The 17,954-nt window shown below is 50.0% G+C and overlaps 1 protein-coding gene across 2 annotated transcripts in view; it reads right to left on the reverse strand.

Moving 5' to 3' along the window:
* Window positions 1-17,954, reverse strand: part of PAX5 (paired box 5) — a 144,567-nt gene that overhangs the window by 25,547 nt on the left and 101,066 nt on the right. For both annotated transcript variants that reach the window (XM_087823209.1, XM_087823210.1), the window contains one exon: window positions 5,069-5,170. In XM_087823209.1, the coding sequence (XP_087679335.1) occupies window positions 5,069-5,170 (102 nt within the window). The remainder of the gene's footprint in view (window positions 1-5,068; window positions 5,171-17,954) is intronic.

The following is a 17,954-nucleotide window of genomic DNA, read 5'->3' on the forward strand; positions in this document are numbered from 1 at the left end:
TCCCTCCAGACCTCAGTACCCTTCCTGCCTCACACGGCTAGGGCCTCAGTAACTGCAGGCAAGGCAGGCTCAGAGAGGTCTTGGAACTTGTGCACAGTCACACAGTTAAGCAGTAGTGAAGCCACACGCCTTCCATGGTACCTGTCACTTATCTTGGGCAATTCCACAGCTCTCTCTCTCTGGGCCAGATCCTACCCCTGTACTCTTGACCTGCTTTGCCACCTGTCTGCAGAGGGACCTCGCCTGGATGTCTGCTTGGCCTCCAAAAGTTGACAAGTCCAAAACCTAACTGTGCTGGCCACAGGGCTCCTACTCAATCAGCTCCCCTTCCGGCCAATCCCATTTACCCAGACTGGGCTGGGGGGCCATGCCCCTGTCCAAGTGAACCCACTCCTGCCCTGGGGCTCAGATGGACAAAGATATACATGTCACAGCCTACCTTAAGGTCCCTCTCCTCTGAGACCTTTCTCAACTGAACAACCCCAGGTGCCTCTCAGTTTTCTCCAGACCTGCAGCATTCAGGGTCTGCCCCACTCCTGCCTGGAAACACTCTTAATTGTGACTGGATTCTCTAATTGCTGCTCCCATTGATCCATGGGGCACGAGCTCCGCTGGCCAGCTCTGGATTTCATGCCAGCTCAGCCAGGCTGTCTTTCTGCATGCCAGCCAGACTTCTCTTCTCCCCACCCCACCCAGCTCAGCCCCCTGTATAAACAATCAGCAGCAGTGGCTGAAGCATTATAATGAACACTCACATGGCATTTAGTGTGTGCCAGGCGAAGTTCTGAGGCTTTTTACATATATTACATCATTTCATGCTCACTCATTATTATCATCACCCCATTTTATAGATGAGGAGGAAACGAGGGCACAGAGAAGTTATATAACTTGCCCCAAGTCACACAGCTAGTGCGAGGCAGGCTGGCGATTCAGAGCCAGTCAGAGTCCACGCTACTAACCACGCAGCCTCCCTGCCTCACCACGCAGCTGCCCAGCGTCCCTGCCGCGCTGTGCCACCACTGGGCGAGCTTGCACTGCTTTCAGCCTGAAGTCCCCCTTCTCATGTCAACTAATATCTCCTGAGTGCCACTCTGGGCCAGGCACGCTGTGCGACCCTGAGTCCTGACCGCGCAGACCTGAGGGGAAGCAGCCAAGGAGGGAGTCAAGCGCCGACACATTCCTCGCACTGGGCTCAGCATCACGAGTGAAGGGGGGCCACATAAGAGAGTAACGGCCCCCCACAGATGTCTCCGTCCTAACTCTGGACCCTGTGAGCATGGTAGGTTATGTGGCAAAAGGGAATCAAGGCTGCTAATTAGCTGACCTGGAGAAAAAGAGATTATCCTGGATTATCCGGGTGGGTCCAATAAAATCCCAAGGATCCTTCTAAGTGGAAGAGGGGTGCGGAGGAGAGAACCAGAGAGGTGGTATCACAATAAAGACTCGGCCCAGTGTTGCCAGCTTTGAAGATGATGGTGAAGGGATGGGGCGAGGAAGCAAGGAACCTGGGCGGCATCTACTCCCTGGAGAAGGCAAGGAAACGATTCTCCCCGGAGCCTCCAGAAGGAGCGGAGCCCTACCCTCGCCTGGGCGTTAGCCCTGGGAGACCCATTTGGGGCTGTGACCTCAAGAACTGTAAGATGGTAAATTTCTCTTGTTTTAAGTCACTTGTTTGAGGTAACTCACTACAGCAGCAATAGAAAACTACTACATTTTGAGTCAAAGGGAAGACCCCTCTGAGGAGGTGAACCCCACAGGGATGAGAGGGGGCAGGACAGGCTGGGCCAGCCAGGTGGGCACAGGGGGAAGGGCTGAGCCCTTGAAGCAAAGGAAATCACAGGACCTCCAGACCCTGCCACCACCTTGATTCTGGCCCAGTGATACTGATTTCAGACTTCTGGGCTCCAGGACTATGAAAGAACACATTTCTATTGATTTCAGGCACTAAGTTTGTGGTAATTTTTAATAGCAGCCACAGGAAACTGATACATGGATCAATATTAATTTTCCCTTCTTCCCACAAAAGGACTTACTATGTGCTAGGGTCCATGAAGAGTGGAGAGGTCACCTCCCAATGGCATAGCTAACTGGGCCACAAACACACTGGGCCAAGTGGTGTAAAAAAGTCAAGTGTAAAGCTCTATCCCCAGAGGAAACCACACCAGAAGGCTTCGTGGGGCAGGTGATCTGTGTGTTCAGCCCTGAAGGGTGACCCTGGATCCTAACAGGCCAAGGAAGGAAGTGGTCTAAGCTGAGGCACAGAATCAAGAGGGGCACTGACTGGGAAGAATGAGTGGTGCTGGGAACCAGTGAGTGGTCAGGGTTGGGGAACAGGCTAGGAGAGGAGGCCAGAAAGGCAAGTTAAGGCCAGACTATGATAGATTTCTGAATGGCAGGCCAAGGGCCTGCTCTGCTGAAAGGTGGGCCATCTCTGCTGTGGGCCAACCCTGGGGGCAGTTCCAGCAAAGACCATGCATACAAGCCAGCACTGTGCATGAAGCCATCCAAGAAACACTTGGAAATCATGTTGGAAACAGTCCCAAAGACATAACAGTGATTTGGACACACTGAGGAACAGGATCTAAGGACTGTGCCCACCAAGTATGGATTCCCAGCCCTAAAATGCACCTGGCACTGACTAAGTGCTGGGGGCATGTGATGAGAGGAAAGAAGGGAGAAAGGGAAGGGGAGTCATGCACAGGAGGACACTGTGTACCCTCCCTCTACTTGGGGACAGAATCTCAGGGGAACCACGCTGCTGGGCCAACCCTGTGGCAGCCCCTGCCCAGCTGCTGCCAGCAGGTTTGGTCAGGCTCAGCTTGTGATTCCTGCTGCCACCACAAATGGGCAAAGAGCTGCCATCAGTTCCCACTGGGGGCTCTGCCAGGTCCATGGCCATTTGTACTTTGGCCTGGTAATTAGGGATGGAGGAACGATGAAGGCCGGAGGGCAGGCCCTGTTTGGATAAACCTGGGAAAGTTCGGATGCCTCTCTGAACTTGGCCTCTTTGGAGTTTGCAGTGGGCAGGCAGCAGGGCCAGCTGGGTGGCCTCAGCCTTCATCTGCCAATATGCTGCCACCAACCCTCTGACATCACTGAGAAGATGGCACTGATAAACTCAGAGCACACAGAGCAGCACAGAACAAAGGAAGGAGCGCCGAATTGGAGATGCAAGCTGTACACCCTTGGGAAATCCCTGACTGCTCTGAGTCTCGGCTTCTTTGGAAAACAGGGACTACATTCCAGACTGTCCCACCTCACAGGGTTTGTAACATCAGAGGGCTCCTAGGAAAGCACTTTGCATTCTTTAAAATGTTACATAAATTCAAGTGGCCATTAATGGCTATGCCTTGGGCTCCATCTCTTGAAGCAGCCCTAACTTGCTAATAGTTGGGAAATGAGTGTGTGTGGGGGGGTGTCCCACCACCTGCTTGCCTTACTCCTGATAGTTCCCTGTGCTCTGCACAGGCCCAGCCTCGCAGCAGAAAAGGCAAAGGTTTGCAGGAGTGACCTTGGCAGGCCTCTCCGGCATTGGCAAGGCCCAGGGCAAGAGTACACACGAAGGCCACTTCCCATATGTCTCATATTTAAAAGTCATAAATCAAGCTAACAAACCGTTAAATGAAACATGCTCTGTCCTCCTACCTTGTTAAACACATCTCCGTAATAACCTGGAAAGCGAGGAGTGAATTTAGAATTCTGGGCTCCTTGGCGTCTGTGCCAGGACCTGGCTGCGTGGGGAGAGCCCACCTGAGCTACGATCTGCCCTGCTTCCCTTCCCGCCCCAGCTCCACTCACATCCAAGCTCTTCCACACCCCACAAAGAGCCAGTCCTCGGCCCCGGGTGACAGAGGTGGGGGAAGAGGCTGGAAGAGGCTTGGGCTGCTTGGGCAGGACCCCTAGGGTGGGCTAGAAGGAGGGGCTCCGGTACCAGATGGACAGATCCCCTTGGCCCTGCAGACTCCCCATGGTCCATCGGGGGAGGGGCCTACAGGGCTAGAGTAGGTTCCTCCTGCCTGGGTTTAAGGGTGGTTCATGCTGTGTCAGGGCGCTTACTTGCTGGGTGACTTAGGCACATCCTAACCCCTTTCTGGGCTCAATTTCCCTACCAAGAAAGCTGGGTGAATGATCCTCCCGCCTACTTCTCAGAACTGTTGAGGTGTCAAAGAGAAATCCATCAGGTGGGAAAGGGGTGAAATTACCAGCCTGGCTTTTTCACATCCCCCAAGAGTCAACAGTGTGTGCAGGCAGGGGAGTGGCCTGTAGAGGCCCCAGCACCGAATAAGTGGTGTGGCCCCTGTAAATGACTCAAAACAAGGAACAACACGAACCCCTTGTTTTGTGTGACAACACTTCAGCCTGATTTACCCAATTTTTAAAAAAACATTTTTCCAAAAAATGATACTTAGGGTATCCCCGCTGTGCGCATGCCCTTAGTACACACACAGCCAGTACCATATGCTGTGTTGTCCATGGAAGGACACGTGATGGCCTCCTTTCCAAATGTCTTGAAAGAAATTGACACACTGCTGTCCTCAGGGGACCAGGTTTCAATGGCCACAGGGTGTTCAGTTTAGAATCAAGTGACAAACCCATCAGACAGCATCCTGTCTGTCCTGAGCACATGGTCCTCGATTCCTAAGAGTAAGGCCATGGAGAGCACCTCAGCGGGTGCTCCCTTGTGTTCATGTCACACAGATCCGGTGGGGAAGGGAGTATGGGAGGAGAGAGGATGGGGGAAGGCCTCCACTCCCCACTGGCTGAGCAACCTTTGACCAGGTCCTGCACCCCTCTGTGTTCAGACTTCCCATGTGGTCAATGAGGGACTGTGTGAGTGACAGCCAGTAGCCCCCCTCTCTCTGATGTCCTCCCGGGTGCCGCCACTGGCTGGTCCCAGCCCCACTGCAGACCCAGCTGCAGAGAAGGAGGCCACGAGTGCAGACCTCCGCCTGATTTATTCAGGTCCACTTCTCAGAAGCATAGAGGTCACCAGGGCTGTTCAGGGAGGTGCCCCCCCCCGAAACCCCATCCGCTGCCTGCTGCGGAGACGCCAACAATGCAAACTCACCAGGCACCATCCCTGTCAGCGTCGGTGCTGAGTAGCTGCCCTGTCCGGCGGGGGGGACGTGCGGAGGGTACCCGGGGAGGGTTGTGCTTGCCAAGTCTCGGCCTGAGGAATCAAAGCAACAAATCACAGGGTGAGCATCTCCACAGCCAGCTGCTCATGTCCACAGCTTCCTGGACATCTACACATTTGTCATGTCTGGACGCTGAACACCAGCATGCCCCCGGCTCCTCACATCACTTGCATGGACACACACACGCACGCACCCCTCCAGCCGCCCCAGCTCCACTCAGCAGGAACAGGGATGGCTCTGCTGTGTGCTGGGAAACTGGAGCTCCAGCCAGCTCACCTTGCTCGCTACTCCTCGAGTAGGACCCAGGCTTCTGCACCAGCACACCGATGCTCCTGCTGTGCCCTGAAGCACCCTCTCCTGCTGCACGTGGCCCGACACCACCCGCCTTCAAAGACCAGCTCAGACCCTCCCTCTGCCTCAAACCCCTACAGCTCTTGTCTTCACTGAATTCTTCGTCCTGGCCTAGAGCCAGTCACTTATTCAGTGAAGGCACAGGAAGCACCTCCTGACACCAAACACTGTGCTGGGCACTGGGATCTGGAGATTGAGGCCTCAGCCCTCAGAGGCAGACACTCTGGCGAGTGTGCGTCCACCTCTGCACTCTGTGAGCTCCTGGAGAGCAGGGTGACTCCTCATTTATCACCCACACAACCTGCCTCCACCCTGCTGATGACAATGACAAACCAAAAATGCTAACATAGAAATTACAAAACACCAGGCTCGATTCTTAGTATTTTAAATTATTAACTCATTTAACCCTCAAAAACTCTATGAGATAAGGTACTAATAATATCCCCATTTTACAGGATATGAGGCATAGAAAGGTCTAATAATTTGTCCAAAGTTGCCCAGTAAGAGCCAGGATTCCAATCCAAGCAATCCCATGTCAAAGTCCACATGTTTAGCCACGCCGCTCCATTGCCTTGCTCGTATGCCTGGTCGTGCTTCTGACCCCGAGTCCAGAGGCTCCGCGTGTCTCAGCTGGGACACCCAGGCTGCGCCTTGCCTTCAGGCCACACCAGATGGCTCTATCACGCAGAATGAAGTTCAACTACCCAGTTTTTGTGGATATGTGTGTGTGGGATGAGAGCCAGGAGCACATCGGGAGGAAGCCATTATCAGCCTCCTGGAAGACTGGACGGTGTTATCCTGGTAAGAGGCGGCCTGGTGCAGGGGAGCCCGCCTGGCTGCTGGGATGCAGGAGAGGGTCCCAGGACAGGGAGGGGCCCCCCTACAGGCACTCAGCTGATTTGAGGCCAGGCTGGTGCCAAAATCCATCTCTCTGGCTCCTGGGATTGGGTTCTTTCTTTAACGGGGGCTGAACCCCAATAGTTTGTACCACTGTTACATATGCTTTAAAACCTTGATCCCAAAAGCAAGAGATTGAAAAATCAGTGCCTCACCAAAGCCTCACTCAACTCAAGCAGCCAGATAAAAAAGCAATAAAACAAACCCAAGGAAAGGGGGAGGAAGGAACCGATCAAGAAAAAGCGGAAAATAACAAATTTTCTTAGTTTGAAAAGCAGGCACAACAATAAATACAACCAAGAACTGCTATTTGAAAAGACCACTAAGTTAGACAGACCTATGGAAATATTCAAAAAAGAGGAGACAAATATCAAGATAAGGAAGCAGGAGAAGATGCAATAAGAGCTATGGAAGAGATGATGTTAAAAAAAACACATTTAAAAACCCATGGCCATTCTACACTAATAAATGTGGAGGTCTCAACAGAGGTAGAATTTTCTAGAAAAACTTGAACTACTAAAATTAACTCCAGAAGAGGTAGAAAATATGAAGAGCCCAATAACCTTAGAAGAAATATAAAAGTTGTTTTTAAAATTATTTTTAAAAATAAGGTGCCTCAACCATTTAGCTCCCTGAACAAGTTTTTTGTTTTTGTTTTGGGTAAACTTTCAAGGGACACATCTTTCTGTTATTAATCTGTTTCAGGTTATGTAAAAACTAAAAAAACAAAACAAAACAAAAAAACCTTTCCAACTTATTTCTAGCATAATCCTTATGTAAAAACTTAACAAAGGTCCACCAAAAAGAAAATTAAAGGCTAGTCTCACAATTTATTAATATACCTGCAAAAAATCAATCTCACTGATCAAGCAACATTAGAAAAAGAATAATATACCATAACTAAAAAAAGGCTCATTTGGGGTGTGCAAGGTGATCAATATTAAAGCATTGGTCGCGAAAGCATATTAATGTGTCAAAGGAGGCAAAACAGAGCTATGGGAAAGGCATTGGCTAAAACTCAATACTAATTCCTTACAATGCCTCTTAGTAAATAAGAACCAGAGTATACTTCTTTCATCTGATATTGATCTCAAATCTAGAGTCAACATCATCACACCTAATTGGTGAAATACTTGCAGCATTCTTTAATATTAACATCAACAATGAGTCAGGGAAACCTGTTATTACTGAAAATTGTTCTGAAAGTTTTAAGCAGTACGAAAAGACAAGATAGAGACATAAACATTGCGGGGGGGGGACATAAAAATTACGATTAGTTGGCTATATCTTGAATCTGGAAAATGACAAGCAACTCAACTCATCTACAAGAACCAATAAAAATGTTTGGGGAGACAGCCAGGTGATGGATATCTAAGATCAACACCTTTCTATATTTAATAGCTCCCCGCTGCTTGTTCAATTAAGTATAGATTTTTCAGTTTGGCTTCCCAGGCCCTCCTCGATCTGTGTCCCCATCAGCTCTGACTTCCCCAGCCATTCCCCACTGTCCTGTGCTTCTTTCCTGGCCCCACACCCTGCTCACACTGTTCCCTTTCCAGCTGCTTTTCTTTCATTCCCATCGATTAACCCTTTCATCCAGGCTCCAAATGCCACCCTCAAGAGCCTGCTCCTCTGTGAAGTTTTTCAAGGCCCTTCAAGTATTGGCCTCTTCTGAAGACCCCTCTGCTCCCCACCCCAGCCCTCCCAGGGCAAAGGGATCATCATCACTGACAGGATGGAGGTGATGATGTCAGTGGCAAGACTTGTGCCACAGTCTTGCTCTTTTCCACACATTAACTCACTTTATCATCCTAACAACTCTATGAGGTTCAAACAATGATCACGCCCACTTTATAAAGGAAGGAACTGAGGAAGGAAGACGTTAAGTAACTTGCCTGAGGTCACACGCTAGTAGGAAATAGAGCAGAGATTTGACTCCAGGTGGCGGGGCTCCAGCCTGAGCTTCTTGGGTGGGGATAAGGGATGGGGGCGGGGGGGGGGAATAAGTAAAGCAGGAGGGCTGAGAAGTAGAAGTTCCATTACTCAGGCAAGCAGCTAGCTGAAGGGGTGTGCAGGAAAGGGAGGGTGTGGCCAAAGAGGGCTGGCAGAAGCCAGAACAGAAGGTGGGTGGGTGTCAATGCTTGTTTGGGAATAAACTCTTCAATATTAGTCTGCTCCAGGGGGACAGGGCTGCACGGCACCGGGCACACAGCAAGTGATCATAACGATTCGTGGGAGAGCCAGGTCGAGAAGGCCATCCAGCCTGATCCGAGCCCCAGCTTCACTGATCCGAGCCCCAGCTTTGCTATTGAACTGCTGTGGGACTCTGGGCAAGACATTTACCCTGAGCATCAGTCTTTCCCAGTTTTTAAAAAAAGCTCTTAGCTCAGTGATATACAAGAGCCTGTACTGGCCGGTGTGTGCATTTACACAAAGGATAATTGAGCTGTGAGTAGATTTTTCTACCTTAAAGTTCAACTGCACCTGCAGCTCCGGAGCCTCCACAATCAATCCTGTAATGCGAGCTGCTGCCTAGAGGGCTCTATGTCTTCCTTGGACGATGTCAGGCTTGTGTCAGCTGGGGCTTGTGTCAGCTCCAGCAAGGGTTCAGGACTTGGCCACCACGCTGGGAACTCATTCCATCCTCAGTCCCTCCTCCCTGTGCACAGTGAGGAGCTGACGAATGGCCACATATAGCCTACAAATAACTCTGCCTCCAAGTACCTGTCACTGGGGAACTCCTTTGCATTGCCCATGGCTCCAATTTCATCCAGCAAATGTCCTTAGATCCAGAGGCTACAGCCTGAGGCTGCATGTACCTTCCTTGGACTGGCCACAACAGCAAAGAGTCTGAGTTATCACTGTGTAGTGGGCAAAGGAGGGAGAGACTGACAGCATCTGTCATCTCCAGGTACCCGAACCCCTCCTGACTCTGTGCCAGGCACTGGGGTAGCTGTTCACAAACATTATTCCATTTAATCCTCAAAGCTTATAAAATTCCCAAAAAACTTCAGGAGACCATGTGGAGAAGTTGCAGAGAGGCTGACCACAGCTCAGCAACTAAGAGAGTCCACTCTCCCAGGCTCAACTCCTTGCTTTACCACTTACTGGTTTGTGTGGCCCCAAGAGAGTTCCTTAATCATTCTGAGCCTCAGTTTCCTCATCTGTAAAGTGAGGCTAGTAATAGCCAACATTTATCTAGAGCAAACAGTGGCTAGCGCTTATAGAGAGGAAACTATGACCCATTTATTCCTGCAATAACCCTGTCAGAGAGCTACTATTATCCCTACTTTACTGTGGGGAAACTAAGGCACAGAAAGTTTAGGTGACTTGCTCACAGTCCCACAGCTGGTAAGTAAGAAAGCCAGGTTTCGAACCCAGTCAGTCTGGCTGGCAAGTCCGCACTCTGCACCCCATGCTGTGCCACCTCGGCAGCGATAACAAACCCGTCCCTTTCATGGGGCATGGGGGGGGGGGTCAGTGGGAAGAAGCATGCAATCACATGGCACAGCGCCAGCCGGGGCCTCAGGGAAGGCTCCCTTGGTAGCCGCAGCCCTTAGCCCACCCTGATAGCCATCATCTTGAAAAAGAAGGGGTAATCTGACACCAAAAATGTGGGGGAACCATAATATTAAACTTTTAAAAACTTAATAAATTAAAAATACTAGCTAAAAAGTCAGTAAAGCCAAAGAAATTTTGTTTTATGGAAAACTAGAAAGAAACCCTTCGCAGCTCCTCCTACTGGAGCGCTGTGATTTTCAGCCCCTTCAGTTTGGGCTCGGCCGTGAGCCCTGCTTTGGCCAGTGGGATGTGAGCAGGCCGTCGGCAAGAGGGAGCTTGTCACACGCTTGTGCGGCTGGGTGTGTCCCTCTGTACTTCTGTCATCGCCGTGACAGCAGGCCCTGCTAGCCTGGTTCAAGGAGAAAGGGGAAACGTGGAGCAGAGATGGACCCAACGTACAGCTGGAATCAAGGCCAGCCCAGATCAGCCCACCCCCAGGAACATGAGTGAGAAGAGATGATCGATGTTTTAAGCCCTGAGCTTCGGGGTGCTTCGCTAAGGATTCGTGTTGTGGCAATAGCTGATTGATGCGAGACTTCATAAATGTTACCTTTTCTTGTTTTCATAATGCTGCCTGGGGCTTTCTAAGGACAGTTGTCCAAATCTGAGCAGGGGCTGGACAACACCTGGTGGGAAAGCCCAGAGTGGACTGAAGCCTCCAGTTTGCTTTGATCGCCTGTAAGGACTCTCCCGGCACTGAGCTGGGGATTCTATTACCTTCGAGTATATGGGCACTTTCACCTTCTCAGTTCCTTCTCTAACATGTCTCAGGCATGTCCCCAAGGCTGGGGGTGTTTAACAATCAGTCAGCACAAGGCCCCTGCACTGGCTGGCACACAGTAGGTGCTCAGAAATATCTGCCAAGATGAAGTTAGATGAGATCAGGCATGTTCAGGGTGGTATGGCTGTAAACTGTCGAGATGAAATTAGCTAGACATTGGTTCTAATATCTGAAAGGAACTTCGGTTCCTGTCCCACCAACATCTCAGAAAGCCCTTTATCACAAACTCCACAAAATAAGTAGGCCTGATTTATCTGTTTTTTTGCTTAGATGCAACTTTTCCTTTTTCATACAGCCATTTCTAGGTAGGCTCTCTCTATGTGCACTAATGGGGGGAAATGTGAATCCAATTAACTTCAAATTTAGCTCATAATGAACTTATCTCATTTTGCTACCAGCTCGGTTCTCATCGTGTGGCAGTAATTAACCACTGGGGGTTGTCACTCCCAGACACATGACATGGAGATCCTCCCAGCCCCTCTCTTCAAACCCTTACAGAATTCATTACCCCGACAGTGTGAAAACCTTCTCTTTGAATACCACAGGGCACCAACCCAACTCCCCCGCTATCTACCTGACTGGGTGCGAGCGAGGGGAAAAGAAGGCCACTGAGAAGCCGTGAGCTACTGTGGACAGGACGGGAGCGGGGGCAGGATGCCGGCGGTGGCTCGATGGCCAGAGAGGGCCTGCCGGCCTTGACAGCCCTGGGCTGGAGGTTCCGCCCGGAGGAGGGCCATCCCCACAGACAAGGCCCAGGCTCTGAGGGAATATGGCAGGACGGGCTGGCAGAGGCACAGGCTTTCACAAAATGGCAATCGTATCCACTGGGGACTTTTAATGCCCAGGAAGCCTGCACATTGTGGGAAGGGGCATCGGTAACTTGCTGTGTGACTTCAGGTAAGTTCCACCTCTCTAGGCCTTGGTTTTACCACCCGAATGCGCAGGCAGTGAGAATAGATGGCCCCTCAGGGTGTTTTCTGCTCCAATAGTCCCTAAGTCAGAGGCAGCATTTTCCTGCCGGGTCGATGGAACGGGAGGCTGGTGCTGGCTGCTACAGAGATGGGTGCGGCCGTGCCTGCCCACCTTGCCTCGGCACTAATGCCCACAGCGTCAGACTCCCTGGAGCCCCTGCATTAAATCCCAGCGAAAGGAGGGTAAGCTTCAGTCTTCTCTTCCTGTCTCCAGGAAAGGACCTTACAGAGCAAATGTCTACCTGGGTGACCAGGCCCCTGGCCTGGGAGAGCAGCACCTACTCAGCTCTGGCTAGTTTGCAAAGGAAGCTAGAACTCTGGTTTCACTTCACTTGGGAATCTCCTGTCTGTGTGAATGTTCACACTAACCCAGTTTTTGAAATATATACTGACGGCCAAAGAAAACTTGTACAAAGGCCATGTTTAGCCCTCAGGCTGCCAATTTTCAACCTTTACCCACCCCTCAAAGCCCTCAAGTTCTGCCATCTGCCTTGTTTTTGTGGGTGACAGCCCCAGTCTCCCAGCCAAGCCAGCTTCATGACACCACCCTCCCTCCTGTCCAGTCAGTCCCCAAGCCCCTCCTGACTGGCCCGCCCCCGGTGCCTTCTCCATGGTCCTGATCTGCCCAGGTCGGGCTGTTCTTTTTCCAGTTTCCTCGGAACCTCCCCAGGCTCCCCGGCCACCCTCTGCTCTGGATTGCCTGTGGGGCTCCCCTCCAGGGTCCAGCCATGGAACCACTCAGCTCACCCCGAAAGACAACCTGGAACCACGCAGGATCTCAGTGGGGGCTCCAAAGCCAAGGCTCTGATTCTGTCTCAGTGCAATCATTTCACCAGAGCCGGCAGGCATTTCTAGAACATTTCCCAAAAAACCCTTCCTCAGAGTCACAGAACCATGAGAAACCTTTTTTGAGTGTAAAGAAACATTATTAAAACTTTTAAAAACAGGTCATAAAGGTGGGAAGCATAGCCTTTCAGTGTAACAGGCACTATTTAACAAGCATACCCAAGAACCATACCTCTAAGAGAATATACCTGTGTTTGACAATCTGATTAGAGCCCTGACACGGGGGGGTGGGTTGGGGGGGGTGTTACAAGTTAATGTGCAGATTTCTATCAGGTAGAAAAGATAACCCCAAAAGTCTGGATGTATTGCACCACAGGACATTAACCAATTTTGTATCTAATCTAGCAATTTTATTCAACATTTTTTAAAAATGCCTTTCCCAATGAACAATATAAACCCCTAGTTTCTGAAATACTCTTGGAACCACTTTTATCTCATTAATTTATGAGTTGAATAAAACCTTCACAGGTGTTCCTTCTATATTTGTACATGGATTGTGTTCTTAACTTTTAAAAAACTATACTTTGATGCTTATTATAGAAAAAGGTCAACTAAGTAACATGAGCTGAAGATTTTCAACCAACACCAAAGCAGATGACCTGTCACCTGAGGGGAGGGGAAAGAAACATCCCAACATGTGGGATACAGGAAGGGGTTGATCCTGCTACACAAACCCCGGTGTGTATGCCACCGGCTCCTTCCTTCCAGCTGGCACTTGCAACATGTGATCATTTGAACAGGGGCTGCTCCGAAGTCCCTGTTCAGACCTGCCACGAGCACAGAGTGTGCTGAGCCGGGAGGTGCACAGGGAGTGTTACGCACAGGGCGGAAAGGCTGCAGTGATGCAACAGCCCAGCTCGCCTGACACAATGGACGTGCTAATTGCTGACAAGTTGCATCTTGTCATTATAGCAGACCTGGCCTGCTCCTAATGACAGGTTTATTAACCATTAGTTCAGGTGGTATTATTTACTTAGAAATAATAACTCTAAATTTCTTTTCTCAAAATTACTTACTCCCCACTTTTAACTAATTCTGATTGGCCTCCCTTTAATTGTGCTGGCTAAAGATCTAATCTGGAATTGCAGAGCGGGGAAGACAACTCCTGACAACTCATTAATCAGGGCACTGTTTGCTTTGCAGTCTCAATGCTCCCCATCTCGTCATTGGAACCAACCTCATCTATTTCCCTGGAACTGCTGGGAACCTCCAGACTCCAATCCCAGTGTTTCAGTTTTGAGAGAGTGCTTGAATTTCATTTTAGAGCAGACACTGGGGCTCAGTCAATATTTCCATGCACATTTATCACATGATCTTCCTTGAACTAGCAACTGTTGGTCCGACGTAATAAACCGACCAAGGCAGGGTTCTAATGAGCAAGGCTGCAGAGAGCTCTCCACACTCCTGGCCCTGGGCCTCCCTGCCAGGGCAGGCACTGCTCCAGAGACACAGGGAAGCCAGTATTTACAGCGGGAATGCCGAGGGCAACTGTGAGCTAGCTCAAGTCTTCATTCATTCATTCATGCATACCTACTAAATTCTAAGCACCTTCCTGAGTGCTCCAGAGGACCTGGGAGATGATAATAATAGTAATAATAATAATAATGCCCACAACAGTAACAATTAGCATTTGTTCAGCCCTTACCATGTGCCAGGCACCATTCTAAATGTTTTGTATGTATTATCTCATTTAAGTATCATAGCCACCCTGGGAGATATAAATCTTTATAATCCCCAATTTGCAGATAAGATACCCAGCTAGAAAGAGGCGAAGCTGGATGCAAACTAAGGCCATCTGATGCCACAGTCCTGCCTTTACCAACCATCTCCCTGCACTATTCTGCTTCAATAGCTGAGCTGCAAAACACAGAACACACCTCCCCTTTCACCAGCAATTCTACTTCTAGGACTTTACCTATGGAAATACACAGAAAAGGACACCAAGATTTGCATTTCGTGGAAGGTAGGGAAGAAAGGGAGAAAGGAGGGGGGAGGAAGGAGACAATCCAAGTTTCTATCATAATGGCTGGGTTAAATAAATTATGATACTTCCCTATGGTGGAATATTACACAGTTTGGAAAAACGGTGAGTTAGATTTGAATGTGTGGATTGTGGAAAGAGCGCCAAGATACATTATTGAGTGAACAAAACAAAATGCAGAAGAACACTACGTACAGGATGATTCCATTTGTGCTAATAAAACATAGATAAAATCTGTATGCGGATAGATGTGTAAAAGGTAACTGAAAGTGTACACAAAACATTGTTAATTTTGGGGTGAGGAAACTATGGATGGGAGGGCTGAGGTTGGGGGAAGGAGAGTTACTTTCCATTTTATATTTTTCTGTATGGTTAGAATATTTAACTACATGCATGTATTACTTTTTATTTCAAATTAACTTTTTGATTTAAAATTGACTTTATCTTAAGAACCAGACACTGTCTGTGCCCCAAGGGGCTCGCTCACAGTCTCAGAGGGGAGATAATAATGAATCCAAGATGCTCGGAGTGCGCGGCTCCTCGCTGCCCCCTGCTCCCACCTTTGCAGCTCTCGGCCAGAGCTGTCACAGCAGGGACTTCTTACTTTCAAGGACAGCATCGTGATGCCAGGAGCACCTTGGCCAAGTCACATATTCACAGCTCATGGTCCCACCAGGCCTCCCCAAGCCAGCATCCTGTCCTGACAAGGGCAGTAAATACCGTGACGTCCTGCCGATCCACAACGCACCATCACGCCATCTCAGCCCCGATAATCTGGCTGCGAGCAGCCAAAAGGTGGGCCTGAAGCCTGTCCCTGGAGTCCCTTTGGGCACCAGCTCTGGCAGGCCCAGTCATCATTTGCACACAGTTCCAAAGAGCTCAGGGGCTTGACTTTCCAGCCCCCAGCAGACTGAAAACAGCAAAATAAGAAGGAGGACAGAGACTTCTAAAGCCAGGCAAACTGACATTAGGAGAAGTGACAGGTGACAGGTGAGCAGCATGGAGGGAGACGGGGAAACAACGTTATCAGATCTAAGACAGCCAAGCCTCAGAAGTCTGGGGTGCTTGGTGGGAGGGCAAGCCGCTTGCCTACAGACCTCTGCATCGGGCCGGGTTTAATAACGCCACAGAGACGACCCTGGGTGCTGTCATTGGAGGAGGGGAGCTTATGTCACTGCAGCGTAACAATGTATCTCTTAGGCGAGAAACTGATGTGACAAACCAGTGTTTTGAAAGTTGGCTTGGGACCTATATAATCATAAGTAGCAGATGGAAAAAAGCTCAATTGCCCGTCTCCGTCCAGGATGGGTCCCCGGGGAACCCTCGTACAGGGACAGCAACGGCAAAGACCGCCAGGAGATCAGACTGCTGACAGGCACCCACCGGGCCGCCACTCTTGTGACGGCGCGTCCGCCCAAGCTGGCTGCGGAATATGGAAAGTCTCTTTGCCCCACTATGTCTCAGAATCATGGAGGCCCCAGCCGGGCAGAAACGTGGAGGTAAGCCAGCTCCCCGCCCCCAACTCCGGGCCAACAGTATTTCACCGCATCGCCCGCCTCCAGGTGCTAATGCAGAACACACTTCCCAGGCCTGGTTGCAAAGTCCTTCCCGAGACTTGGAGGCTACGGAAACTAGGTGATTCCTAAGTGGAAAACGGAAGGGATACACGAACATGCAGAAAGCACCGAGTTCCCCTGAAGAGCTTCCAGGTTGGGGGACATCATCCCTTTGTAAGAGGGGGCAGTGTGGCAAGACAATTAGAGATAAGGGCCACAAGGCTGGCAGTCTCCATCCGGCCCCTGGCTCCACACTCACTGGCTGTGTGATCTTGAGTGAGTGTCTTAGCCTCTCTGTGTCTCACTTTTCTCATCTATAATGAAAGATAATCCTATCTGCCTTACAGAATTGTTGCATGGATTAAATTAATGAATGCATGTAAAGCTCCTAGCACAAGGCTGGGTACGGAGGGGACACCCAATAATGCCACCCGCCCCTGTGTGTGCCCACAGTATCATTGAATAGGCATACAATGTAGTTGATAGTAACTAGCTCTGTTGAGCAATTTCTATTTGCCGGGCGCTCTTCTATGTGCTTTGTGCACATTGTCTCATTTAGTCATCAAAACAATCCTACAGGGCAGAAATTATTGTTGTTGCTGCTATCTGAATAAAAGTTTTCTTGACAAAAAAAGTTTTAAAATTTAACAATTGTTGAAAAATTACTAGCTGCCCATACTGCTGGTGAGTGAAGAAGCCCCTTCGAGGGCCAAGGCTTGCCCAGAGCATGTGCCACAGAACACCTCTCAAGTTCAAGAAACTGAATCTCAGTGTGCTTTTTTCCCTGTAGTTTAGGGCACAAATGTCCCTGATTAAGCAAAAAGAATAGTTTCCTCTGTGAGCAGATCTAAGGGTGCAGGAGTCCTCTTGGGCTCCGCAGGCCTGGCTGACGTCAGCAGTGGCTCTGGGGCTGGAAGAGGGCCAAGCCCACGTGGCGGAGCAGGTGCCCAGGGTAACCTGGGGCCAGGCACTGGAGGCACTGATGAAACCAGCTGGGTTCCTGCCCAGAGACGGTTCTAAACTTGCCGCGTGTGTGTGTAAGAGAGAGAGAGAGATTGATTTTGTCACATCTTTGTATTTATTGACCCTGCTGGCCCAGGAAGGTAAGGGACCATACACAGGAATCAGATTTCCCACAGTTTGCTGCTGGCTTCCACACTCCATGCTACCAACAAATGACTGTACCTACTGAACCTCACTTTCCAAATCTGCGAAATGGGAATAAACTCCTTGCGCTACCTCCCAGAGTTCCTGGGCTTTGGAAAGGGAGGAAGGAGAGAGGGAGGGAAGGAGAAGGAGAGGGAAGAAGGCAGAGCCTTCTGGTGAAAAGGTGAAAACCTTCCGCTGTGCATCAGCTTGAGCTTTAAAGCCTGACAGGCCAGCGCTTCACACCCCAGCCAACCGTGTCCTATTTATGTGACCTTGACAGGGTACTGCGTGATTTCTGCCCTCAGTTTCCTTGTCTACAAAATGGGAACAATAACACCCTCATCACAGGGCTGTTTGAGGTCTGAACCAGGTCACTTGGGAGAAGGAGCCACATGGAGCCTGGACTCATGGCCATTGCACAGTAAAGGCCTCTCCTCTCCCCTGGGGCTGGCCCCAGGTCCCTAGCATCCCCCTCCCATTACCTTCTGCTCCAGCCATCCCCACCAAAATGAACCTACTGGGCATTTTGGAGACTCAGAGAATTAAAACACGCAATCAAACAGCTTCTTGACAGGAAATGCTTTGGAAATTTTCGGCTCCATTTACTTCTCAATCTAATTTTGTCCTCGGATGCACATTACGCGCGAGATGGGATCTCATGTGGTTTGCCCAGCACTCCACACACCAGCAGGAGGCAGCCAGCGTCTCGATTGCTGCTCTCAC

The sequence above is a fragment of the Miniopterus natalensis genome, chromosome 12 (genome assembly GCF_054644295.1).
Source record: "Miniopterus natalensis isolate mMinNat1 chromosome 12, mMinNat1.hap1, whole genome shotgun sequence".
NCBI classification, from domain to species: Eukaryota; Metazoa; Chordata; class Mammalia; order Chiroptera; family Miniopteridae; genus Miniopterus; species Miniopterus natalensis.